The sequence below is a fragment of the Ornithodoros turicata genome, chromosome 7 (assembly GCF_037126465.1).
Source record: "Ornithodoros turicata isolate Travis chromosome 7, ASM3712646v1, whole genome shotgun sequence".
Classification (NCBI taxonomy): domain Eukaryota; kingdom Metazoa; phylum Arthropoda; class Arachnida; order Ixodida; family Argasidae; genus Ornithodoros; species Ornithodoros turicata.
The window spans coordinates 25,748,473-25,775,927 of NC_088207.1; the positions used below are offsets into that span (position 1 = coordinate 25,748,473).

The 27,455-nt window shown below is 46.7% G+C and overlaps 1 protein-coding gene across 4 annotated transcripts in view; it reads left to right on the forward strand.

Moving 5' to 3' along the window:
• LOC135400691 (excitatory amino acid transporter-like) overlaps positions 1–27,455 on the forward strand; it is an 86,155-nt gene that overhangs the window by 54,201 nt on the left and 4,499 nt on the right. For 2 of the 4 annotated variants that reach the window (XM_064632528.1, XM_064632531.1), the window contains exons 3-9: positions 14,385–15,813; positions 15,900–16,070; positions 17,039–17,340; positions 19,552–19,594; positions 21,909–21,951; positions 23,524–23,710; positions 26,717–26,947. In XM_064632528.1, coding sequence (XP_064488598.1) covers positions 15,586–15,813; positions 15,900–16,070; positions 17,039–17,340; positions 19,552–19,594; positions 21,909–21,951; positions 23,524–23,710; positions 26,717–26,947 — 1,205 coding nt within the window. In that variant the 5' untranslated portion in view covers positions 14,385–15,585. Of the gene's footprint in view, positions 1–6,822; positions 6,915–14,384; positions 15,814–15,899; positions 16,071–17,038; positions 17,341–19,551; positions 19,595–21,908; positions 21,952–23,523; positions 23,711–26,716; positions 26,948–27,455 lie in introns of those variants that run through there. The other 2 variants (XM_064632529.1, XM_064632530.1) reach the window with 2 other exon arrangements.

A 27,455-nucleotide genomic window follows, 5' to 3' on the forward strand; every position in this document is an offset into this window, starting at 1 on the left:
CGTAAAGCGGCGGACAGACATGTTGTGTTGGTGGCATATAGTTTAACAGGATGATGCTTGTAAACAGAGCAAAACTATAGTTATACGAGTACAAGTGACAGGGAACGCTTGAAGGAGCAATGAGATGACATTCAACGTCGTTCGATATCCGCACCAGGAGTCACCATGCAAAATATTTTCGCTCTGCGGTGCGTTGTTGGCGTCCAATCGAATTGACACGCAAAAAAAAAAAAAAGAAAAAGAAATATGCAGTCGGAGAAGGCAGCCCGCGTGACGTACTGGAGGCTCCGTGCCTTGTTTCGTTTTTTTTTTTTTTTTCTTCATAGCTCACGCGCAGCTCATACATGCTTGAGCTGTGCCGCTGTACGTCACCCGTCACGTGAGGGGAGTGGTATACGTCATCACGACATCATCTCGTTCTGCGATGCTATCGTTTCACGAGGAGAAAAATCTTTCAAGGGTGCGCGGAACAGAGGCGTCGCGCTCGCTCTCTAGGTCATCTGCGCTAATCGTTATTTCGCAGGAACTCATTTTATTCGTTAGAAAACACTCCGCACTGAAAAATAAAAACAAAAACAAAAAATTGGTCGTGCTCCTCAGTGCTCCTTAAATATTTTAAATTTGCTAGTAAAATTGTGGGAAAACGGCTCGGTGTGACGTCTGGTGGGATCCCCAATCTAATCCCCAATTTATCGAGCAACCGTGATTTTCGCTCCTGAATGGTTTGCTGCTCGTATGCGTGTTTGTGTTTTTTTTTTTTTTTTCGTATTTGTGTTTATGCGTATGCGTGTATGCCTGATTTGTTGACAACGGGAGGCGTACGCCTACCATTTTCAACAAATCAGGGCAGACAACGATATCAGTCGAGATTATGGTTGGCTAGGAGCGTGCTACGCGGCGAAGTTCATTTTTAAGAGTGTACGTTGGCATATGTATCCCAGGCCTTGTTATCATAATTTCTGCTCGTCTTAGCATTTTTTTAGCTCCTTTAATGCTCGTTTAAAGTTCTGCGCGCGTAACTAACATAACCTCTTTATACATCTGGCAACGCAGTGTCATTCCTTCTGAACCCTCACCATGGTCTTTCGGCAGGCAGTGTAGACTTCTTATGCCCGGTGTTACCAACGCGTGTTAACACCTGAACCGATGTCAGACATCCCTAAACTTAGTGCCACAATGCGTCAACCCTCTTTTACCAACGCGAGATGCGAGACTTTCCTTCAAACAGGGTCACATAGAGCTGTTGCAAACACGTGAGGGTTGACGATTATCACAAAGTTGGGGAAGTCCAATGTCGGTTCAAGTGTTAACTGAAGTTGGTGAAACCGGGCCATAGTATTTGGAAATGTGGCTTGTCTTGCGTTTGCTTCCAAGGTGTCTACAACACAGAACGTATACTTCTGAGAAAACCTCCCGAAAAAATTTGCAAATGAATCTTCAGGGCCACAATTTCAGATTTCATTTCATCATTTTCTCTGGCCACGTTCTTTCATAATGAAGCGACTAAATCCATTACAAAGCCAAACAAACGCTGTCAGATGTTTTCTTGTGATGCTTAGAGTCCACCGTGCAAAATACATCGTGTCTGCACAGTTCCCCCTGAAGTCTGCCCAGGACGCATACTTACCCCCCCTGTCCCCCGCTCCTTCCTGCTGTCCTCTCTCCATCTGTCCGCGTCTGTACGCCGCTCATAGCCACAGTTGCTTCAGAGTGCTAACACGGAACTTTAAAAAATGACACTTAAATTCCTTACCAATTATTTACGATGGAATTTGATAGCCTCGCTGCCGCGACGTCATTGTCAGGAGCTTCTGGCTTTTGTTCTGCCAAGCAGCCAAGCCAAGCCAGACAGGTTCCAGACAAAGCTTGCTAATTACAATATGTTCTATGGTATCTTAAAACAGACCTCTGACTCGTTTATCTCGTTCGCACTCCTTCCTGTCGTCCGCCAATACGCTAAGAAAGTTTGCATCAGCGCAGGGGAGAGTGTAAAGGTTGGAGAAACCACGTGACGAAGTCTCTGTCAATTCGCAAGCCAGCCACAAAAGAAAGGGGGAGGGGGGATCGTAGATCGGCGTGAATCCACAGTAGAGAACCACGTGCGCCTCAACCTTGGGACGTTACCCCTTTATTTGGGAGAGGGAACCAATGAGGTCGCTCCACGGGCAATAGAGGAGAGAGGGAAACTGAGGAGCGTAGCGTACGTGAGCTCACGCAGATGTCATCCTGAAACCGAAGCTGGGTGGGAACATGGCGGGTAGTTGGTCCCTTCTTCTTCAGCGGCACCGTGACTGCCGAGAGCTCGAAGCACTGCGCATGCAGAATAAAGTGTGCATATTCATGCAGGACGGGGCACCTCCACACTGGAGTCGGCGCGTTCGCCAGCGACTGAACAGAACATTCCCTCGGAGGCGGATGGGCAGGGGCCTCCCCTAACATGGAGTGGCCTCCCCGATCCTCAGATCTTTCCCCATGCGACTTCTTCCTTTGGGGTTACGTCAAAGATCAGGTGTACCGCGGCACCATCAACACGGTAGGAGATCTCAAGCAAAGGATTGCGCAAGCGTTTCGCTCCATTGATGATGGAATTCGAGAGCGCGTACACTGAAAGAGTATGAACAAAGACTCCGTCGCTGCATCAGTGTTCGCGGCGCGCATGTTGAGGCATACCGGCCTTCCTGAACGATTAAGTTTCCATCTCGAAAAGGCCCTTTTCAGGGCCAAACATTTGATGCCACACTCTAAAAACAGAACTTCAATGCATAGCACGCTGTGCGCCAACCGTTGCTACGAATGATAGGGTTATCGCCCGTGATTCGAGGAGAGAGGAGGGCGTACGCCTTTTTCTGGCAGTTTGGATATACGATAAATGTCACAAAAAGACGTACGCCCTCCTCTCTCCTCGTATCAGGAGCGATAACCCTATCATGCGTGGCGATGGTTGGTGCTCAGCGTGCTATGCGGTGAAGTTGTGTTTTTAGAGTGCACGGAGACAAGGCACCTGTAGAAAAACTACGACGTCACACTTTCCCTTTGTTCTCTATAGGTAGTTTGAATGCCGTTCGCAACGCCGCTTCCGACTGTGGCGCCATCTAGCTGATGGAACGGGAACTGGTATGGGCCATAAAAAATGTTAAGGAACTAGCGTTTTTCTTTTTTATTTTTACGAATTAATTTGCAATAAGTTTAAAGGGGTGACTGTACTGACAAAATTTTAGCGCATGATACGTCGTCCGATGCATAGCTAAGCTCTCGAAAGGCCGGCCGTATTCTATGTTTTATCGTAATTGCAAACCCCGAACTTCATCTCGTGCAACCCTGTATATGTGGCGTTATGCATCGGATAGCGCGCATGCGCCGGGCGTACGAGATATCGCGGCGCGGTCAACCGAACTTCCGCTAAATTATAGCGCTATATAGCTCCGCTGCTCAGGTGTGAACCGTCCGATAACAGTGGGCGCTGTTTTTGCGCGCCGTTTTCTAGCGCTGTTATTAGCGCGCTGCTATAAGTCGGAACAGGCCTTGAGTCACGGAAGATATCGCTAAAAACCAGCGTTAAAAACACTAAGGGCGACACAGGACGGACGCACTGCACTTTCAACAAATGTTTAATGATTCATCACCTTACGTAACACTTCAGCGCCACGTCGCTCCACTTAGGCACACGTTTTTAGCCAGTGTTTTCGAGAAATGCATGTATCTTATCAGAGTAAAATCAGAGTGTGTGAACAACAGGCCCAAATTGGTACTTGATTCACAGGAGAAGCGTGCTGCGAAGGTGGCGTGATATACGTAGATGAGGTGTGGTGACGCAGGTGGCGGGTGTGGAAAGCACAAGACGGCATGGGCCTTTCGCCAGCATGGCTCTGTGGAGGAAGGTTCGTGACGTTTCTCGTCTCGGGTACTTGCAATACGAACTTGATTGTAAAGATTGTAAAGGTTCCCAAATATCCGAACAGAGTTCGAGTTGCAATATATTTGTAAGAGCCAAAATATTAAAATATTCACAAAATCGAAATATTAACATATTATATGTTAAGACCTCTCAAACACAGAGGAAGGAAGAATCGTGTTCAAATCTGCCCATATAGCGACACAGCTGTCGTTGTATTTCAGCTGCGAGTACCAAAAAGTTGCACTGCTACTCGGAAACTTCTCTCTCAGAAAAAAGGGTGTGAAAAGGTGGTAACTTCTATACTTACCACCACCTAGTTCAACATAGCGTCTGATAAAGGGTGTAAAAGGGTGGTAAAAGCAATTATCATACATCGAAATTGCTAAGAAAAGGCGTACGCCCCCCTCGCAAACCGAATCAGAAGCGGTAACCCAATCATTCGTGGGAGAGAGTGAGGTACACTCTAAATCGTTTCACACCTTTAAAGGTGTAAAATAGGTGTATTAACAAAGATCACACCCCTTTCACACCCTATAACTTTGTTTTGGAAGTTCCTGAGGGTGTAACAATGGTGTACTACGCCCTCAGGTGAAATATGGTGATAGTGTGTCGCCAGGGTGTAGAAAGGGAGTATGTTTGTTTTCGTTCACATGAACAAAAGTAAATATATACAACTACAGGGAACAGGAAGTTACATTACAAAAGTGCATGCCCTGGATTTACAACACGTCTACAATCTGGTAATGCATGCAGATTTAGAAGATCTGTTGAGAGAGTGCTTAAATTTCTTAAAACACGTTGCTCCTCATTGCAAGACAGAACAAATACATGATAGTGCTCATCATACTCAACTGTAGTTAATGTTTGTATGAGAAAAATGGTATCAGAGTTAATAACATGTATGCCTGCAATCTCAATGAACACGGGTAAGTCCTCCTCGGAAGATTCTTTGGCAAGCCAACAGCAAATGTGTTATCATCATCAACTGCACTTTTCACATGGACTATAGATTCTGCGTGAATATCACGGTCATGAATGTAACTCTGAATTGCTTCTGGGGCATGTTGAAGTAGTATCTCCTTGGAACCATCAGTAGATGTGGCATTTCTCATGAAGGGCTGCGACCACACATGCATTTGATAATATTGATGCCTTCTTGCTAATGAAAGGGTTATGTTCTTAAAATGTCAATTTTTTCTAGCAACATCTTTAAAATGCTGGTGTTTCCCTTCGAAACGCGTACAACCATACAGATAGGAAAGGACCAAACATCCTGATGAGTCGCGAATAATGAACAACGTAATGCATTTTAGAAGGGTTAGATATTTGTGGGTACAACACTGTAAAGCCTTGAAGAAGTGAATAAATGCAGCGTTCTAAGTAATGAACACGCATATGGGGGAGGTGCCTGCTCATGAGAAGGTCTACAGTTTCACGAAAAGCTATATACAGCTGCCATGCTTCACTGCCATGCACAGCTGCCACGCCATACATGATTGTCTGTATGTCGGCTGTGCATGTTTACACACATATTTAATCACCTTGAGGTGCATACATATATGGACCTCAATGTGATTATACGCAATATGCTGGTAATTGTGAAAACACAGTTACCAGCATATTGCCAGAAACCCAACAGTTTTATTCGGCATTACACCCTTTACACCCCAATTGCCATGAGGGTGTTAAAATACACCTTAAAAGGTGTGCGCCATGAACATTTTGATTTACACCCTTTAAGGTGTAAAACGATTTAGAGTGTAGCAGGTAGAACTTTGCAACCTTTTAGGCACAACATATGCGACAAATATTACCACCTGAAAGGTATAACTGCTCCACCCTTTTTTCTGGGAGTGTTTGTGACAGTCAACATAACTGCATAGGTGTCACAAGAAGGCATAGGCCTCTCGTTTTCGACAAATCGTTGGAGGGAACGATGTCATTCGGGATGACGGTTGGCTATAGGATCGTGCTGTGTGGTGAAATTCTGTTTTGAGAGTGTAGATGAAGCAGGTAACTTTACTTGAGCGTGATGAGCAATAAAGGACAAGGACAGAACGAACTGGGCACAGAGACTCGGTTGATTGCTGCATAGTTTGTGCGTAGTAGTTCGTTTTGTCCGTGTCCTTTAGTGTTACTGAGCCTTAAAAAAATTTCCTCTTCCATTCTTCTCATTTACCTAAAAAACTACGATGCTCCACTTGGCGACATTTTGCACCAAGAATTCGCACGTAGCTTGCAGTCCAATACAGCTCTGATTTCAAAAAAGGTCTCTACAGTTCTACACCGTCTCTTTCAATTTATTTTCCCTATTTCTTCCGTTATTTCGCTAGTGTTAGCTCTTCTTTCGCAAAAGTTGAAGCCATATCTGAAGCAAAAAAGAAAGAAATAACTAAATTTCCTACTCTTTTCCTATCTTTTTCTTTTTTTTTCTCTCTCTCTCTCTCGACTAGACTATTATACTCCAACGAAGCACCGATTACCCTGATTAGCTAAAAGATTCCTCTACCCTTGATTCGAGTCCGCGGCAAGCGTGTGCCAGCGATTATCTTTTCTGCCTGCGTTTTAGCGACATAAAAAATTCAGGTCAGGGGAAAAATACGTTAAGTGAAATGAAATCCGGATCTTTCCAGCCCAAGTGACGGTGTACACTTTTAGCTCGCTGAACACTCCTCCCCTTATATACCTTCGCCTTCTTTGTATTTCATTTCAGTTTCGCTTTACGACTTCTTGCAGATGTGCCTTCGTAAACCACCGGTATGTGTTTTACGACCTAGGAAGGTTTTATGTTCAAAGCGCCGCTGAACTGCACTTCTGCACAATGAACTTCCAGGAGCATAAATTGCACGAAATGGAACAGTTCGTTGTAGAAGAACTATATAAGCTGAGGGAAAGTGTGGAGAAAATTGAAAGGAAGGTCCGGACTATAAAGACACAGATTTGACATGCTTGCATTCCTGTCCTGGAATACCATAAGGGTCGTTCAACGCTGACTTGGACTTTCGCTCGGGAAATATCAGTGAGTAAACGTAACTGAATTTTTTTAAAAACTTTCGGAGGACGAAGTGCAGTCCTTCTCGGGTCAGCGGCGTGTGCAGCACGTGCAGCAACAGCAGCTATCATAGTGGCGAGCAGTGTGTCTGTATAGCTGTGGAACAGCGATGAATAATCGAGTTCCTTGTGAACGAGAACGTCCAGCTGAGATTTTGCAAAGATTACAGGCCCGTTATGTGGAACCAACGATGTCAAGGGGAAAGAGAGTATGAAAGGAGCAAGTAGTTTGGCGAAGGGTGGGATATGGTGACGAATGAACCGGATGAACACGTTCGTCCGATTGCAGCTGCACCAGTGAACATCGCAGGCGTTGAGCAAGCCGTCCTCGAGAACCGGCGAGCAGCGGTTCGGGACGCGTAATATTGGTGTCGGCAGTGTGGAGACAAACATTCACGGCACGTACTATTCCGAAAAGTTTGCGCAAAATGGGTTCCCGAGACACCTTACTTGAGACAAGAAGGGAGCGCGCATGGCAGTCTCTGAGCAGCTGCTGAACCGACTTCAATCCGATGGGTGACGAATTTTAGCAATTAATCACCAGATGTTGGAGTTGGGATTAGGAAATAAAAATATGGAGATGGTGCCTCCTACAAAACACAGGAGCCGGCTACTCCAAAACACTTGACGTTAGAGGCGCTGCGATGTCCACAAGAAATGTCATTAAAGCAGCTGTCGCGCGCTGTCTAAGACACCCCCCCCCCCTCCCCGGCCATTCTCCGAGGGGCTTCAATAAGTCGAGAGGACGGTGGTCCAGTCTTTCCAAGGCGGCTCTGGGGTCATTACGTTGGACACTGTATCTGGAGCAGTTAATTAATGTGATGAAACCTGGATGCATCATTTCACCCCAGAGACAAAAAGAAGCAGCGTGGAATGGCGATATAAGGCTTCCCCGCCGCCAAATAAAAGCAGCCGTCTGCTGGGAAGTAGGGGGAACCATCTTGTGCGAAACGCAATTCCTAAGAAAAGGCCTGGGATGTTGTCCGGAAGGATCATTCTTATACATGACAAGGCCATGCCTAACACGGCAAATTTGACGGTACCAACCCTGGCCGAAATTCACTGGGGGGGGGGTTACCCCATGCCCCTTGCAGCCCAAATTTTTGCCCCGCAGGCGACTATCATTCGTTTGGGCCTCTTAAAGAGCACCTTGGAGGAAAGACGTCCCACACGTACGAAGCCCTCTAGAACGATGTCCTGCAGTGGCTACGACGGCAGCCAACTTCTTTCTACGCCAAAGGCATCAAAGAGTTGCCACAGCGATGGCAGCGGTGTCTCGACGCGCACGGTGTATTCATTGAAAAATTGACGTTGTTTGGTGCTTCCCGAATGTTCCCTTGTATTTAGAGTAGTATAAGTCCCGGTCAACCTTGAACCACCCTTGTACATCGACCGTTGTCTTAATTTTCGTACGTGAATGGTGTTGTGGCGGCCCGTGGACGACGATGACAACGACATGCCTCTGCTGGCGCGCGCCACTGCGCCATGCAGCTAGTTCTACCGGCACTGTCCTCGTGTGAGGCCACGTCCTGCCCGTGGGGACATTCCACCACCGCCGGTCAGGACTCATGTAGAGGGACACCACCTCCTCTACATTTGGTGACCCGAACAATGAACACCATGTTCGGCGTAATTCGGCCATGCAACATCCTAAATTTTTCGGCAGACCAGCAGCGAACCACCCTCTAGCAGCCAAGGCGCATCGGGACCACTGTTCCACCGGGGACCCGCATGGAGACCACAGTAAGCTGACTTTGCGGCCACCACCTGCTTCATGATGGTCCTCCCCGGCACTTCTCTGGCGGCAACCAGCATTCACGCTGTCGTACCGGTCGCGGTACTGTCGCCCCCCACTCAGCAACGCACTCACCCAGCAACAATCGGCACTCAGCAACTCACTCACTAACTCACTCACTCAGCAACAATCAACGCTCGGCACCAATCACTCAACAAGCATTCAGCGCACTCAACAAGGGCTCAACGCACTCAGCAGACACTCAACACAATCAGCAACCACTCAAGCATCCAAGCAGTCAACATTCACATATCAAAACTGGAACCCGCCCGGATCGCAGCGCTCTTGTTCCCGCCATCCCGCTGCTGCTGCATCAACAGCCACAAGCACAAGCCGTGTGCCCAGTCGTCCACCATCTACGAGCCGTCATTCTCCTCTTCATGGTATCGACGCGGACCTCAACCGCATGCACCGCTCCGCGTCTGAGTGGGGGGGGAGTGATGTGGCGGCCCGTGGACGACGATGACAACGACGTGCCTCTGCTGGCGCGCGCCACTGCGCCGGGCAGCCAGTTCTACCGGCACTGTCCTCGTGTGAGGCCACGTCCTGCCCGTGGGGACATTCCACCACCGCCGGTCAGGACTCATGTAGAGGGACACCACCTCCTCTACAGTGGAAATTAAGCGACTTCACGAAAAGGTGTACTGGGTAAACGAAACTTTTTAGGAAGAGGTGCTACTGATTTATGCGCTGCTTGTTCTCACCACGGTTCTCACTGACAAACCCGACGAATGTGGAACTGACACCATGGAACCTAGAAGAACCGTACACACTAGAAACAGAACTTCACCGCATAGCACGCTGTGCGCCAACCGTTGCCACGATTGATAGCGTTATCGAAGAGATGGGGCGTACGCCTTTTTGTGGCAATTTTTTTAAAACTGCCACAAAAAGGCGTACACCTCCTCTTTCTTCGAATCGGAAGCGACAACGCTATCAATCGTGGCAACGGTTGGCGCACAGCGTGCTATGCGGTGAAGTTCTATTTTTAGAGTGTATAGGACGAACGTGGGACGAACACCGCTGACAGAGGATTCTGCCTACAAGTTATGTCATTGCAACCTACCTGTTTCACATTGTTTCGTGCCAAAATATTTTTGCTCTGCGTGATGCGAAATGTGATGTGATGCGAAGTTGATGACGTCACAGCGCTTTCCACAAATGAGGAGTGATAGCGGTATTGTTCTGTGCAATGGTTGGTTCTGTTTTAAGAGTGCAGGGCATGGCGTGGAAAAGTGGGAAAGTGTGTGCACTGCTGCTAGGAGATACTCTTAAAAACGAACTTCACCGCACAGCACGCTCCTAGCCAACCATCATCTCAAATAATATCGTTATCTGCCCAGTTGTTGAAAACGGGAGGTGTAAGCCTTTTCTGTGACAATTATGAACAGCATAAGTGTCACAAAAAAGGCGTACGCCTCCAGTTTTCAACAAATCAGTGCAGATAACGATATCATTCGCGATGATGGTTCGCTAGGAGCGTGCTATGCGGTGAAGTTCATTTTTAAAAGTGTAAATGTCGGAGAACACCGTGACGTCACCTTACTTTTGGAAGAATCCTAAACTATGAAATTAAAAGAACTATGAAATTTTGCGGGTTCTTTGGAAAATTCGTGGTAGCGCGTGTCGTTGGATGACGGTGTTTATACTTGATACGGATCTTCAACTTGATGGCGAGCGCTAAATTCATCACTACATCCGTGATTCGCCACGAGCTCTCGCGTGAAGACCAATCGCAATGTTTGCCCTAATTTTCGGTGTATAACACGCACCCATACGTGATGTAACGCGCACCCGTTGATTTTCGGCCTCGAGGAAAATGTTTCATGCTCATGTTCCATGCTGTTTTCAAAATGTTATACATGCACTCATGTATAACACGCATGCTTGTGTCGCATGCGGCACTATAGTGTTAGACACTTACAAACTCAATAATCGAATACGGAAACACAACATACACACATAGGCATCGTCTCCAGCAGCTGCACTACGTCTGAGTGCGCTCCGAACCATGTCCTTGAGCGCCACATATGGCCGAAAGCGCGTAACTCGGTCGCGTACCCGCGCAAACCGATCAGTTTCGGAATCATGTTGCGTCTGTACTGTGGGTTTCTAGAAATAAAATCCCTTAGTAAAGCTTTAGGGTTGCGAACTTAGGGAATTAAGCACGCCTACGGATTAGAAGAAGAAATTGATGACGACGTGACTCTAATTAAGGGCTAATGCATCCCGAAAGTGAAAGACAGCGTCAACTACTAGGTTTTTTGCAAATCATTTGCATAAAACCGGGCGTGATCGGAAAAGCCATTTCGTAAGTTGTAAATCCGTATTCCGTTAGAGCGTAGCGTACCTCTCTACGTACTGCACGTGCATTCACGCGCTCATGCAAACGTCTCCGGCGTTTGTGACTTTCGACTCCACAGCATGCATGGGCGTTCCCAGGATTTTTTCCAAGGGGGGCAAAGCGTGCGGTCCTCTTTTCCTGGAAATGGGCTCTACGGACTGTGCGGGTGTTCAGATGTTCATATTATGACATCAGAGAATAATCATGACGACCAATGTCTAAAGAGCCACAATTTTCACAATTTTCACACTTCGTTGAAGTTCCGGGAGTTGACACCCCTTTTTCTCCCCCCCCCCCCCCTCGGTACGCCCATGGCCCATAGCGTCAAGCGTCACAGCACAAGCTAAATTTAACACGTTCCTGCGACCGCATACAGATAAGTGGTGGCAGCGTGCTACGTGAGCGAATGGATCGCACAACAACGTAGCGTTCCGACCTCTAGAGTCGTACCCATAATCCCAACTACACCGCTTTGTTCCTCTTGTGTCATACCCATAATTCCTGAATCGTTACCTTACAATAACACAAATAACCTGTTGGAGTACGTGCAGTGGCGTATCTAGGGTGTGGCAGGTGTGGACAGGTGCCATGGGCGCCAGGTGAACAGGGGCGCTATTATGTGGTCGGATGTGAATGTGCCAGGTCGGGTACTCAACCTGGCACATTCATAAATGATCTAAAGCACCCGCCATTAGAGAGGTTATAGTGTGAAACCTAGTGCGGACAACACGAAAACGCATCCCCAAGGACATCATGTTAACCATGTTGCCATGGGCGCAGGTAGCTCTAGATACGCCACTGAGTACGTGTCTGTTCCGTACCACGAGGTTTCACAAGCCCCTCGTACAGCACGTTCCGCCAGCTGCTCCTGTAATGCTGGCACAACTGAAAAATGCAAGCATTGCTGCAGCTGTTTGTTGCTACGTGAACAAAACTGACAACAGTTCGTGCACCAGAAAACCACAGTAATGGGAAAAACCAACCGGGAAACTCAAGCGGTATATGCTGGTGTCACTCGCATTTCTCGCCTGCCTTTCTCGTATGGTTTGCCGGGGAAACGGTACGACTTTACTGCAGGAATCCGACCCCTCGTGTTCTTCAAGCTGTTAGAACAGTTTACAATACAACAGTATTGTGTGCCCGACTTTCTTTTCTTTGGTAGAGATGCCATCGCAGTACAGCGGAACGGCGCGAAATACGACACACGATCCATTAGTACGGCAACTGTACAATAGGGGCCTGATCGGCGCTGCGGTGGCCGAGAGAAACTTTAGTGGAACAGGCCTATACTAAGCACAGCTCTATGTACCATGACACCCTATCGTTCATGATCCACGTCGCGTTTTGTCGTGGCGCCGCCTTATAGTGTAAAATCAGTCAGAATTCAAGAATTAAGGTCAGCGCTCGGGAACGCCGAGGTGTCATCACCTTACACTAGTGGTCCTATGCGGAAATGTATCGTTGTATAGCATGCACTCATAGATAACACGCATGACCAGTTTTTTCCACTTTTTTTCGTGTATATAACACGCGTGTTATACACGAAAAAAAGTATATAAAGAAGTATAAGAAGAAGAAGTATAACACGTATAAAAGTGTATAACACCGAAAATTACGGTATTTGAAATTGAAATCGAATATTGGTATGTATGGTAGATGTGCAGATTGCTCCCGAAGACGTGTCGTGACACAAAACCTCATAAGAAAGAAGGTCGTAGTTTAGTAACTGCTTTTCCGTCCTTTGCTTTACAGCAGGAGGTGGTGTAAGTTCGAGTTAAAACGGAAGGTCTATATAGCGTAAAACCCTTAAAGACCACGCTACTTTGTAATCTAATATACCCTCGCATACCGCGCCTAACTACATATTTAAAGAAAAAACACTCCTCTTATTTTCATTTTTCATTTGTGTGCACCTCATTTGCCTAGCTCGTACACGAATTAGAAAGTGTATATTCGTATTTTCTTATATATTTTTTTTTTCTTTTTAGGCAGGCACATTTAGAACGGCTTTGTATTAGCTATCTTTCTTTCTCTCTCTCTCTCTCTCCCTCTTGCGAAAGACGGTAATAGGATACGCAGCAGGAGGGGAAAAAAGGAGCGGCAACTACACGACTAAATCCATTACAGGATACACGGAAACACTATTAGGTCTCTGGACACGAGGCCTGTGCCCGTATTTCCTGGGTCAGAAGCGCAGCACCGACATGTTCTGGAAGGAGAGGGCCGTCATCGTAGGCACTGACCACATTTCAATGCCATTGGACGGCATTGCCATCATCATGTTGAAAATCTTCCGTAAAGATGTTAATAAAGGCGAGTCGGTGAGGACAACTCAAGAAGAGAGAGACGGGTTTCAGTTTGCCGTCATTTTGGGGCCGGATTTAACATAATTATTTTTGCACTTTGCATTTACATTTTTGATTGAAGAAAAAAAAACGTTGGGTGTTGTTTCGCAATGAGAATTATTGAATATTGCGAAAACAGTGCTAACTGGTGAGGTAAAAACTAAAAAAATTCATTTTCGTTAATTTTTCTCATCTCTACGCTAAGAGGAAGACTTGTTTGTGGAAAGTGACACATTTCAGAAATATAGGGAAGGGGGGGGGGGGGACGTAGACATTTGACGCGCACACGAATGATACGTGCGTTCTGGATTTCCCATCCACGCTTAGGTTTTGTACAGAAATAAGGTTACTAAAGTAAACAGGTTGTCCTCGGTTTCTCACATCGATATATCGATACATGCTGTCATATCGACAGGCAACCACTCGTTAATACCACGACAGCAAGGCTAAGATGTTTTACAGAGTTTTACTGTTAACATAAAAGTATACTGGTTATATGCCTGTTTACGTGACCCTCAGATAAGCGAAACAGGAAAGACATTGAAGAAAAAATCTGTTGAAATTCCGGGAGCAATATGTACTATACATGTATGTAGCTGAAATGAAAAATGAAACACAGACTACGAAGGTACGGGAAGTGAGAAAAAAGGGGGATAATTTATTTACCTTTAAGATACTTGGAACGTTAAAAGGGTTGTCTAAGCTCCGCCTTCGTCAGGACAAAAATATGTCAGTGATACACGGAGCTTAGAAGCTCTGTGCTTCCGCTTTCACACGTATGTCGGTACGGCTCCCTTAGAAGTTGGCCCAGGACGCACATTCCCCCAGGGCGTCAGTTGTGACGTTGCAAACCTCTGTGAGGCCGACAACGGCAAACCCTTTCACCACCCACCACCACCACCACCATCTGTTTTTCAGGTGTAACTAAGGTACTTCTTTTCTTTTTTCTTCCAGTTCAATTCGTACTACGGTGGTAGGAAGCACCATCAATGGAGAGAGTCACGATGTTTCCATTGAAGTTTGCCGCCAAGGTACGCTGACCGAAGGAAAAGGAAAAGCAAGACGTGAACCATGATAGTAAGCGTCGACGTGGGCCGAAGTTTTACTATGTATACGGGGAAAGACAGACGAAACGTCGTCTTTTCTCATAGTCAAGTGGTCGTAGCCTCTTGCCGCTACAACAAATTCCTTGATACAGACACCACAGAACGATCCACCGTAGTTGATATTACTTTGATACAGACACCGTGGAATGATATAGCAGTATATCCTGGTCTTCCACTTACGTTCTTCCACCGATTCACAGCTCTCGCTTTCGCATACCATGCGTGCGCCACCATAGGGTCACGTCAGAGGGGCAACAGAATTCAGCTTTCCCTCTATTTCATTTTTTTACCCACGATGGCTTTGAACGCGAAAATGAACGATATTGTTAATCATACAGTGTAGCCATTCACCTAAGAAAAATAATAACAAAACGTGTTAACCCCAAGCGTACCAAATTGATAGTATAGAACCAGAACGAAGTTACCTGGACAGAGTGCACGAAGGGCTAATCAGTTCCATGGGCTTACAGCGAGATGGAGTACGATGACGCCGTTTTTAGCTCCAACAGGAGAGTCATGAAAGTGGTACCTTGATGGACCTGCTTGAATACACTACTTGTGTTCCGCAACAACATGTTCCTTTTTTTTTTCAGCCATTGTTGTTTAGAAGCGTATACGAAGAGGGGAGTCAAGTCCTGTAGATCACATAAACAAAATACAGAAACCGACACTGAAGATCTTCCGTGTCGGTTTCTGTATTTTGTCCATTGTTGTTTAGTGAAATGCGTTGGTTCGTTGTACCGTCTCGGTGGTGGTGGTGGTAATGCTGAAAGGGCTAACCATTGTCGGCCTCACAGAGGTGGGCAACATAACGACTAACGCTCCGGGGGATGTGCGTCTTAGGCCGAAGGAGAACTGTGCCGTCAAAGGGAACTGTGCCGACATATGTCTGACGGCGTCTGAGGAAAACCCAGGAAAAACCTCAGAGACCACAGCCAGCACCGGGATTTCGAGCCCTGATATCTCCTAGTCTCGACGTGGCATGATGGCCAGCGCGCTACCCACATAGTCCCATAGCTTCATTGCCCCACTTCGGTCGCAACCGTGGTATGAGCACGTCCACGGTTGACAACCATGTCCTATTGCCTCACGTTCGCCACGCGCCACGCTCGTATTCTACTCGCAGACGACGTTTCATTGTTCCATGTTTGTGGACTCTGGTAGTCACTGGTATAACCAGCCGTTGCTCATTGAAGGATCAACTGTCTGTGCATAAGGCGCATCTGAAGGAACTGCGGCAAGAAATAATGACAGTTGGAACTGTTCGTTCTAAAGAGGTAAGCATCCACTCCGGCAGACATTTCCTGCTCCCTGGGCGTCTTGACATCTATCCTTTCTTTTCCTTCCCTTACGGGTAAATAAGAGTTTGAGAGCAGAGAAGGCGTGGAAAGAACTTGGGCATCCTCCACGCGGCCAGGAAGGGAACTTCGTTTCGCGCAACCTCCTGGTATTCCTCATGAGTAGCTCAGTGGTAGCGGGGCTCGCTCTCGGCTTTCTCTCTCGTCAAGCTGAAGGCACATGGACACGTAAACAGGTGAGTGAATATGTCCTTATTAGTTTGATAAACAAAAGAATTTGCCTTGCCTGTGCGTACAGGCCTCCACTGTATACCATCCACCCAACCACCCCGAGTTAAACAAACGTACGTGTACTGCTTGCGACACACTTGTCCAATCTCAAGCTCATGGCGCAACGATCTCCCATCGGCAATGTCGCGCGCGAAGAAGCTATAGCGCAAAGGGGGCAATGGGGAGCAACCCGCCATTGGTCTCAAAGCTGTCAAAGTAACGATATTGCTGTCAAAGTAACGATATTGCTGTCAAAGTAACGATATTGCTGTCAAAGTAACGATATTGCTGTCAAAGCAACGCTAGTGCTGTCAAAGTAACGCTAGTGCTGTCAAAGTAACGTACTGGTGTCAACTTAACACTACTGGTGTCAACTTAACACTATTGCCGACAAAGTGACACTATATTGCCGACAAAGTGACACTATATTGCCGACAAAGGGACACTATATTGCCGACAAAGGGACACTATATTGCCGACAAAGGGACACTATATTGCCGACAAAGGGACACTATATTGCCGACAAAGGGACACTATATTGCCGACAAAGGGACACTATATTGCCGACAAAGGGACACTATATTGCCGACAAAGGGACACTATATTGCCGACAAAGGGACACTATATTGCCGACAAAGGGACACTATATTGCCGACAAAGGGACACTATATTGCCGACAAAGGGACACTATATTGCCGACAAAGGGACACTATATTGCCGACAAAGGGACACTATATTGCCGACAAAGGGACACTATATTGCCGACAAAGGGACACTATATTGCCGACAAAGTGACACTATATTGCCGACAAAGTGACACTATATTGCCGACAAAGTAACACTATAGCTGTCAAAGTAACACTATTTTTAATTCTGCGAGGAGAAATATCTGCGCTTTAGAGCCCCTCTAAGCACCTGGTCCCGCTCTTTTCAGATATCTTACCTGGGATTTCCCGGGGAGATGTTCCGTCGTGTGTCCGAAATCACAGTCCTTCCAATGACAACTTTCATGATGATCGGCGCCGTTGGTCGATGCAGCTCCACCTTCGTTCGACGGCTCTTCTCGAGGGCCCTCATCTTTCACTTAGCTACGAAGCTGCTAGCCGTCGGTACGGCATTTCTGGTGGGCTCAATCCTGTATCCCGGAATTCGGACCGAGAACCTGGACCCTCCGCCTCCGATCACTACGATTATTCCATCCATGACCATCGTAGACGGCATCCTTGACTTGTTCAGGTACAAAGGAAACAGCTTATTGAAGACGCTGTACTTCCGTCCCCAGATTGTGAGCTGTATGGCATCCACGTGCACTCTACACTCCCGGAACTTCACTGCATAACACGCTCTGCACCTACCACTAGGGCGATTGATACAGTTATCACCTCTCGTTTGAGGAGGTAGCTGGGCGTACGTCCTTTTTTGACAGTTAACGTAAGTGTCACAAAAAGGCGTACGTCTCCTGTTTGCAACGAATCCGCAGAGAAAACGATATGTCATGCGCAGCTGTGGTTTGCTACACTGTCAAAACAGAACTTCACCACATAGCACGCTCCTAGCCGACCATCGTGCCGAATAGGGGCTGATCCAAGGGGGGGGGGGGGGGCGATGGCCACCAAAAACGTCAGTGTATACACGGGATTTTCCTCTCTCCCTTCCCCACTACGCCCTCCCACAAGGAAACCGCCCCCTCCCCCCCCCCAAAGGGGCCGGGATGGGAGCGTACGCCATTTTTGTGGCATTATGCAGTTCGTAAATTATCCGAAAATGACGTACGCCCCCCCCCCCCCCGGTTTTCATCAAGTCGAGGGAGGGAACGTGTTCATCCGGGATGACGGTTGGCTGGGATGGATGGGATGGGTGGCGTGTCATGTGGTGTAGGTCTGTTTTAAGAGTGATGTCGTGGTTCACGTGGATGCGGTATACCGCTCACAATCTGAGCCTGGAAGTACCCTCTAAAAACATCTTCACTGCATAGCACGCTGTGCGCGTCAACCATTGCCACGAATGGTTTGGTTATCGCTTCAGTCTCAAACAGAGAGGGGGCGCGTACGTCTTTTTGTGTCAATTATCATACATCAAAAATTTCCCCGCATCGGCTGTGCTGTCTGAGGTTTCCCCGAATGTCAGCACAGTTCCCTCGAAGTCGGCCCAGGACGCACACCACATAATCCCTCCTGTCTCCCACTCCTTCCTGGTGTCCTCTCTCCATATGTCCACATATGTACGCCCCCCCCCCTCCCCATAGCCACAGTTGTTTCTCGGCGCGAACACGAAAGCAAAAAAAAAATCAAAATTAACAGGAAAAAAACTTACACCACCACTCTCTTCGAATCGGAAACGATAACCCTATCATTCGTTGCAATGGTTGACGCACAGCGTGCTATGCAGTGAAGTTATATTTTTCGAACGTAGTGCTTCTCAACATGAAAGTACGGTACTACAGTTCACCGCATAGCACGCTCCTAGCCAACCGTCATCCCGAGTAAGCCCCCGCAAAGGGTGGCTAACCTTCCGTAACCCATATAAAACCAAACCAAACCAAACCATCGTTCTTCCCTCTGATTTGAAAACGGGAGGCTACGCCATTTTTGTGGATTATGCAGTTCATAATTGCCACAAAAGTGGCGTGCGCCTCAAGTTTCCAAGATGTTATTCGAGATGGTGGTTGGATAGGAGCGTGCGCTGAAGTTGATTTTCAAAATAAACATCGTACCAACGTTTCCACTGCTCGGAAACTACGGGAACCGCAGCCACACGCCACACGAGGCTATACGCGCTCCAACTACCGGCAGGCAGTCGAGCAAATTGAGATAGAAAGAGCAGGCGATTCTTGGGTGTGTCCCAAAATGGTTTATTAATGTATAACCCCCAGTCCATCCAATGAAATAAAAACGAACGAGTAAAATTTTAGAAATACTACTATACAAAACGAATGCTTTGCGGGAATAACTTCGATCGCAGTTAATGGATATGCATTACGTTTATATCTCCTTCATGAAATGTCTTCTGTCGATGTAGTCTGCCTAGAGAGAGGGTTTCCTCCGGGGCACGAAGCCATACTTGGCAGTTGGCCATATTCGGACGATGTTTTTGGGAAGTGTATGCTCCTAGTTTTGAATTCGTTATACCCGGAATTCGTTATATCGCGCGTAGTACCATTTACCACGGAGGAAAGTTCGATTACTTTGGATTTTCAAGCATTTTCACATTTTTTCATTTCACATATTTCTCCTTATTAGTAGTCAGTTAGTAATTAGCGATGTCATGTTATGTATCGTTAGTTGAGAAATTCATTGGCGCGAGGTGTATAGAAGGAAATGATTGGTTGGTTGTAGTTTGTTGTTATTGTTAGTCAGTAGATGTATTACTCGCGTAGTGCTTCTCTGACCCCGACGGCACCCGTAATGCTTCAGCAAACTGCTTAACACACGTCATGATCTTGTTCAGGAACTTGGTGCCAGAGAGCTTCGCCGGCGCTTACATCTTTACGGTGAGTGTTACAGTTTGCAACTCTTCTATCGGTGTTAGAAGAACGCAGACGGTCGTCACTTGTATTGCTCAAACTGTCCTTCCGTTTCTCGGAACGCATTCTACAAACGGAGTGAAGTCCGACATAGCGTGGGCACGTGCAATGCCATAACCGAAGGCCTGAGCACTCTTTCGAGAACGCCACGCACCTGGACCGGCTGCCATGTATACGTTTTCAATTGGGGAGCTTTTCTTTCGCCATCTATCGCCAACAGTGACAGTGGGGCCACGTGCGTGACGTCAGTCGACGGAGTACGCAGGCCTTTTGTTATTTATCGGTGGCATTGGTCCGTGGCGGTATCACGTGATGCGCTTGTTTCGATCCCTCTCTCCACTTCACCTTTCGGCAGAGTGATATGATTAGGCGATGCGCCTGCTCCGTACTCTTGAAACAGAACTTCACCACGCGACACGCTGCATTGAGACCAGTCATTGCACCGAATGATACTGTCGTCACTCAAAAGCACGGGGGGTACTCCTTGTGACAATTGCACGACTGCAGAATTGTTACAAAAAGGCGTGCGCCTCCAGACGGTGAAGACCGATGTAATCCAGAAAGATGGTTGGGTATATGACCGTATTATGCGGCCAAGTGATTTTCCCGGATATCTTAGCCCCAGAGCAGATGTGATGTTGCGGAGCTGTTGTGATGCAGATAGATGATGATGATGAGATTGGTGATTCAGCTTCTATGACGTGAACACTTCACCGCACAACACGCTCCCAGCCAATCATCATCGTTACGGCTGTTACGAGCTAACGAGTGGCGCGAAATTCAAAAAAGCGAGTGGGAAATCCTTCACAAATCGCGCGAAGAGCGCCGTGCACGTGTTTCATCACGTGCCCTTCTCGACGAGTGCCCCGCCCCTCGTTAACTCGTAACGCGTACAAGCGATTAAGCCCCCTGATTTTTCCAAAATGGGAGGCGCACGCCTCTTTGTGACACTTATGCAATTGCGTTGATTGTCAGAGAAATGAGTACGCCTTTCGCTTTCCACAAATCAGGAGCCGTAAAGGTATCATTACGTGCAATGGTTGGTCTTCGGCGAGTTGTGCGGTGAAGTTATGTTGCGGCAGCTCCTACACTCTTAAAAATGACCTTCACCACATAGCACGCTCCTAGCCAACCATCACCCCGAATGACAACGTTCTCGCCCTAGATTTGTTGAAAACGGGAGGAGGAGCCTATTTTGTGCCGTGCATAATCGGCACAAAATAGGCTCCTCCTCCGGTTTTCAGCAAATCAGGGGCGAGAACGTTGTCATTTGGGGTGATGGTTGGCCAGGAGCGTGCTATGTGGTGAAGTTCATTTCTAAGAGTGTAGACAAACTCAAGTGTACTTCGCCATCCGGGCAACGCTGAGAAAAACTACCACGACCGTGTTAATACGAGGTCACGTAATACCGTGCATATTATTTTTGTCTTTCGCTACCGAATCGTGCATATACACTCTTAAAACTGAACTTCGCCGCAGAGCACGCTCCTAGCCAAACATCATTTCGAGTGATATATGATGTCTTTGTGACACACATGCTGCTCATAATTGTCCGAGAAAAGGCGTACGCCTCCCGTTTTCAACAAATCATGGAAGATGGAACGATATCATTCGAGATGATGGTTTGCTTGGAGCGTGCTATGCGGTGAAGTTCATTTTTAAGAGTGTACGGTACTCTGTTAAAACGGAACTTCACCACATAGCACGCTCTTAGCCAACCACCATACCGAATGATATCATTCTGTGTCATGATTTGTTCAAAACAGGGGGAGGAGCCTATCTGGGACAAGCATAATGTGTCCCAGATAGGCGCCTCCTCCCATTTTCAGCAAAGTTTTGAAGCCCTCAACTTCCCTCTCCCACTTTCCTTTTTTTTTTTTTTGCTATAGTCGTGACGATGCCCACTTGAGTGCGGCCAACAACGGCAAACTACCTCGACCCCCCCCCTCCACTCCCCCCCCCCCCCCTGTTTTAACAGTGTGGCATGCATTTCGTCGCGAAGGCTAAAACTACTAAAATACCTCTGCTTCTTTTATTTTGTCCACGGTTTGCGTTCGCATGCATCTTTGTGCGGTACCTGCAACAGTTTCGAGGCCGATGTAAGCTTATTTAGAAGGGCGCGATGAATTCAGAATACATTATGCCTATAAGGGAATCAAGATGTAAGAATGTGACCTTACGTGAAAAATGTGTTGGGGCATTCGCTTTACTTTTTTTTTATTATTCTTCATCGTGTATTCATGCATTTTTCATGACGTCCAATGCAGTACTTGTCTTTCAGACGTATACATCCATAGAAATGAATACAACGAACAGGGAGCAGAGTAAGTAAACGTGAAATGTCACGAATAGTTTTGCATTTCATCTATCCTCCGTACGGGTTTTGTAGTTTTGTTTTATAACGGTATAGGGTAGGGAACACTGTAGCTGTAGGGGCAACCAGATGGTACATGCCTATACAGTGTATTCGACAGCATTCCTTCTTTTTTCTTTTTTTCAGTTCCTATACCATATAGCTTTTATCCCCTACTTTATATTCCATATATCTCGGATCTGCTGAGGTATACTAAAATACCGTTGAGACGATAGGGATGTTGTGATACTTTTTGCAGTGTTGGGGATTTGAAATCCCGGGTTTGATTTAAATCCACAAAACAGACTAGCAGATTTGATTTGAATTTGATTGGCGGCTTCATTACAAACATGATTTCGATTTGGATTGAATCACACTTTTGCTCAGGAATTTGGATTTACATAATTTGCCATGAAATTTGACCTATATATGCGTAAGCGACGTGCATGCTTGCGCAGCTGTGGTGGAACGTCTGCTCCGGCATGCCTATGTTATACTGCGTAATATAATGCGGACACTAAATCCAAAACAATTCAATATTCTTATCCTTGTCCTCCTTTTTTCTTTGCAACAAACCTATGTCACCCCCCCCCCCCCTTCTTGTCCTTATCTTATCCTTCCGACTCCCCATCAAGTGCTGTATCACGGTGCTCCTCTCTCATCTCTTTATTTCACATAGTTCTTCGCATTCGTTCGTACGTACTGCCCATCAATAAATGTATCATATGTAGGCAGGGGCGCCGCCAGGAGTTTTCCCAGGGTGGAGCAGGGCAGAATGTTCGGCACCGTGGTAGAATTTTTGCTCCCGCAACTACATTGTCTTGGCTCAGAAAGCCTCCGTGTCTGGAATCCAGGGGGACAAGGAAGTAATAAGCACTGCGTTTCCCGCAGCACCATATTCGTCCACCGATCATGTTCCCGTTTCCTTTTACCGCAGTTTATGCTCATTGGGTTGCGCACTGAAGTAGATGTATTCCATGTTTCGCCTCTTTTGCTTAGTTACGCAGCTGTTAGGAATTCTATGTAAAAATCCGAGCTTCGAAAGCTGCGATCGATTCTGAAACCATTCCACAGCTGTTCAGCAGTGTTAATTACTCTTCCAGATCTGTAATGGATTTTAAAAATCCGGATTTAAAACTGGATTTGATTTGGCGTGCTGAAAATAAATCCGGATTTAAAGTGAGTTGAATTAATGGAATAAATTCAAATCTCGACTTTATTTTGATTTGATTTAGCGCCTTCTGCAAATTTGCGGATTTGATTTAAATCCGATTTTTTTCCCACACAGCACAACATTTGCGACAACTATTACCTCCTAAAAGGTGTGCCGAGCATATTCTCGAAATAAACCTGGAGCTGTATCTCCGCGATGTACCTCTGCGATGCCTGACGATTCCTTCTGCAATCAGCCTACTAATCATTATACTTCGGAAGCACCGTGACTCAGCACTAAAGCGAATGACTGTATAGAACTTTTTTTTACCGCGTGTAACGCTGCGCACGCAACACTCCGCATTCGCGTACTACTTTCTGCTGCTTTCAGATGCGACACTGGAAACTGCACCGGTAACGATTCGAATGGCAGATCTTTCGAACGACATGGGGATCATATTCTTCTGCTTCCTCCTCGGCATGATCCTGAATATGGTGCATTCAAAAGAGAACATATTGCTTCGCCTGTGTATCGAGTTTGGAAACACACTGCTCACACTCAACAAGTTCCTCGTTTGGTAAGATCCCACACCGTACACCATAGTAACGTAGCTTAGCATAGTAACATTATTTTGCTTCACATAGAGGACGCCACCGAAGCTGGTCAGTTTCGGTTTACATAATTTTGTTGCGGCTGGTCGCGGTGAAGCGCAAAAGGACGCTCTTTCGTTCCTTTATCCATCAATGAACTACGTCCTTTTGCGCTTCGCCGCGACCTACCGCGACAAAAATACATAAACCGAAACCAATTAATAACTGCAACAAATGACCCGCTTCGGTGGCAGATCTTTCTCTAAAAGGTGTCCACAGAATGTCTCAAAAGGGGTAGTACCCATTTTAATGTCGACGGCGCCCTGCTTTAGAAGTCATGTTTTTGTCGTTTTTTTTCACGAAACTCATTTGAATTTTTATTTATATAATGAGCGCCTCCCGCTCATTCACACGGTGCGCAGCTCGTAGGTGGTATCGAACAGATACATGTAAAAAATAAAGTTATTCGATTGGTGTACCCGTTCGCCCGGGGATTTAACTGAAACACCCGGTATGCAACGTGATAAATGAACTGCTGTTCTTTGAGAGCAGTTCATTCACTCGCGCAGGTGACGGTGGTGCAACATCATAGACCAATCTCGAATAGGTCCCGCCATCTGGCCCCCATAACCTGTACCCCTAGGTCCTCGATCCTCTGTCCTCGGTTCTAACTATAGTGATGGTATATGTCTTCTTCTTGTCTGTCTCAGAGCTAAGTTCTGTCACTTTTTAACCGTGAAATATGGACGCTTGACATTTTCTTAGACCATCTGCACCTCTCTGTGCCATACAGCATCTGTCAGGGTGCTTATGTAGCATTTATGTGCCCTCAGCTATCGTGACATCGATCGTATCTCTTTCCCAGCGGGCCTTTCGAAACTAAATCGTGAAGTACGCGTCCCAAGGAATCCCCTAAATCCATCGAATCTTCACGGAGCGCGGGGAAAATCGCTTGGATCGAAGTGTTTCTCGAGGATTACGAAGGAGAATTAATGTCGTATAGAAAGACTCGTCTGCTTGCGTATTTATCGAGCCTATCTTCATGTTTCGTTTTTAACGTAAAACGCTTCTTTCCTTTTTTATCATGAAGTAACTTAAAGGGGCTATGAACGCTACCAAGCTATAGCCCGCCGACTGTGTCGGCTCCAAACGGCGATTTTAACTTGATGGCTGTGACACCTTTTGTATAGATGAATCTGATAGGTTCGTATCTTCACCACATCTAGCACGCTGCTAGCCAACCATCATCTCCAATGACAACGTTCGCGCTCCTGATCTGTTGATAACGGGAAGCGGAGCCTATTATACAGGGTGTGTGCAGAAAAACGTGACCCGCATTTAGGCACATAGCTTGTTGCCTACCTAACTAACGAACTTCCGGTGGCGCACGATGGCGCATCTGCACGATGCGAAATCTGCAGAAAAATTGTGGAAGCCATACTCAGCTTAAAAAATAAACGGAACAACCAAAACGTCGGCTTCCGTGCATCAGAATAGGGCAACATGGTGGACAACAGGGTGTATGTGAAAGGGCAACATGGTGGACAACAGGGTGTATGTGAAAGGGCAACATGGTGGACGTAGGAGAGTTGTGCTCAAGTCCCGCTAGGGGAGCTATCAGTGCCTAAATCGAAACGATATCCCACATGAATGCTCATCGGCAGTACCCCTAGCGGTGCCTGCACATAACTCTCGTGGGACCGAAATGCACTACCATGCACTGTCATGACCGCGCTATTCTAATGCATGGAAGCGCATGTTTTCGCGCTCTGTTTATTTTTTTACACTCAGTATGGCTTCCAGGATTTTTTTTGTAGCTTTCGCACGCATAAATACACCGTCGTGCGCCACCGGAAGTTCCTCGGCTAAGTAGACAACGAGTTACATGTAAAAATGCGGGTCACGTTTTTCTGCACACACCCTGTATATGTACGGCATTATGGCTAAAAAATAGGCTCCGCCTCCAGTTTTCAACAAATCAGGGACGAGAACATTGCCATTCCGGATGATGGTTGGCTAGGAGCGTGCTATGTGGTGAAACTCATTTTCAAGAGTGTATACACTCTTAAAAATGAACTTCATCGTTCTCGCCCCTGATTTGTGAAAAACGGGAGGCGTACGCATTTTTTGTAACACTTATGCAGTTTATAAGTTCATTCAGTTCATTGTCACAAAATGGTCACAAAAATGGCGTACGCCTCCCGTTTCCAGCAGATCGGTGGAGAGAACGATGTCATTCGAGATGATGGTTGGCTAGGAGCGTGCTCTGCGGTGAAGTTCTGTATTAAGTGCGATAAAGCAGAACGTTGTGTACCTCCGCGTTGGCGTCTGATTAGGTGCTACAATTCTTAAACTGACTTAACAATGGATAGAGGTATCTGGATGATGGCGGTACGTCTACTCGCCCGTACCCGAAAAAAAAACGTGCGTTTTTGTATTAACTGTGCACGCATCATGGAGAAGTATTGAACAATAAATTGTAAATGGAATTACGAAGCGTACACTCTAAAAACAAGTTCACCGCAAAGCACGCTGTGCGCCAACCATTGCCACGAATGATAAGGTTATCGCTTCTGATTCGAAGAGAGGGGGGCGCACGCCTTTTTGTGGCAATTTTCATATATTCAAATTGCCACGAAAAGGTGTAAGACTCCTCCACCCCCATTTCTTCGAATCAGAAGCGATAACCTTATCATTCTTTGCAATATTTGGCGGACAGCGTGCTTTGCGGTGAAGTTCTGTTTTCAGACAATATCACACCTATTACACCCGTATCTGAATACCTGCGGATAGGAGTTCTGCCTAATCAGCGATATTCGAGCAGCCTCCTCCCATTTTCGGCAAATAAAGACACGGAATGATATCGTTCGGAATTATATGGTTGGCTAGCAGCGAGCTATGTAGTGAAGTTCTGTTTTAACAGTGTAGGAGCAATGTGCATTGCATAATGTGTTGCTGCTGACGGTGACGATGATTGGAGTTGTACTCTGCAGGTACTACCCTGTGGGCATCTGTTTTAAGTTAGCCTCACAAACTCTTCGTGCCACTCAGTTCGTCACCCTTATGTACCAGCTGAGGAACTATTTCATGTGTGTGTCCATCGCTCTGGGCATTCACGGTTTGATTACCATGCCGATTATCCTTTTGCTCAGCCGAAAAAAGTACCGAGCCTTCTACTCCGGCATAGCACTTCCTTTGATCACAGCCTTCGGCACAAGCTCCAGGTAAGGCATGTGTTCAATAACCCCACTCCTGTGTGTTTCCGTGCTTGTATACAATAAGACTGTACAGAAGGTTGTCTTCCACCGGCACATTGCAGCGGTTCATTGGTTACAAACGCACCGAGTGCTGTAGCTCAGAGACCGAATGTCCGTGTAACCAAGGAATTTCATTACGACCGAAAAAAAAAAAGAAAATTGCGGAGAGGTTGGATGCAACACTCCCGAGACTTGTTGTTGGATGTTTGTTTCCACCCTCACGAGAGTGGATGCTCTGGGTGCATTTTTCCCACGTCGAAAGTAACTTTTCCACGGATATGGTCGTTTTGAATCGTCACTTGAATCAATTAACGTTCCTCCTGTCGGCACGAAATGTCCAGACCCACCAAACATTTTTGAATTATATTGGGCATCCTGCAACTAGGGGTACATACAGGTATTTGGTAACTAGCATTTGGTGAAAGGGGGTTCATAGTCTGTCCGCTGTGGCAGCGTCGAAGTCCGTGCGTCACGA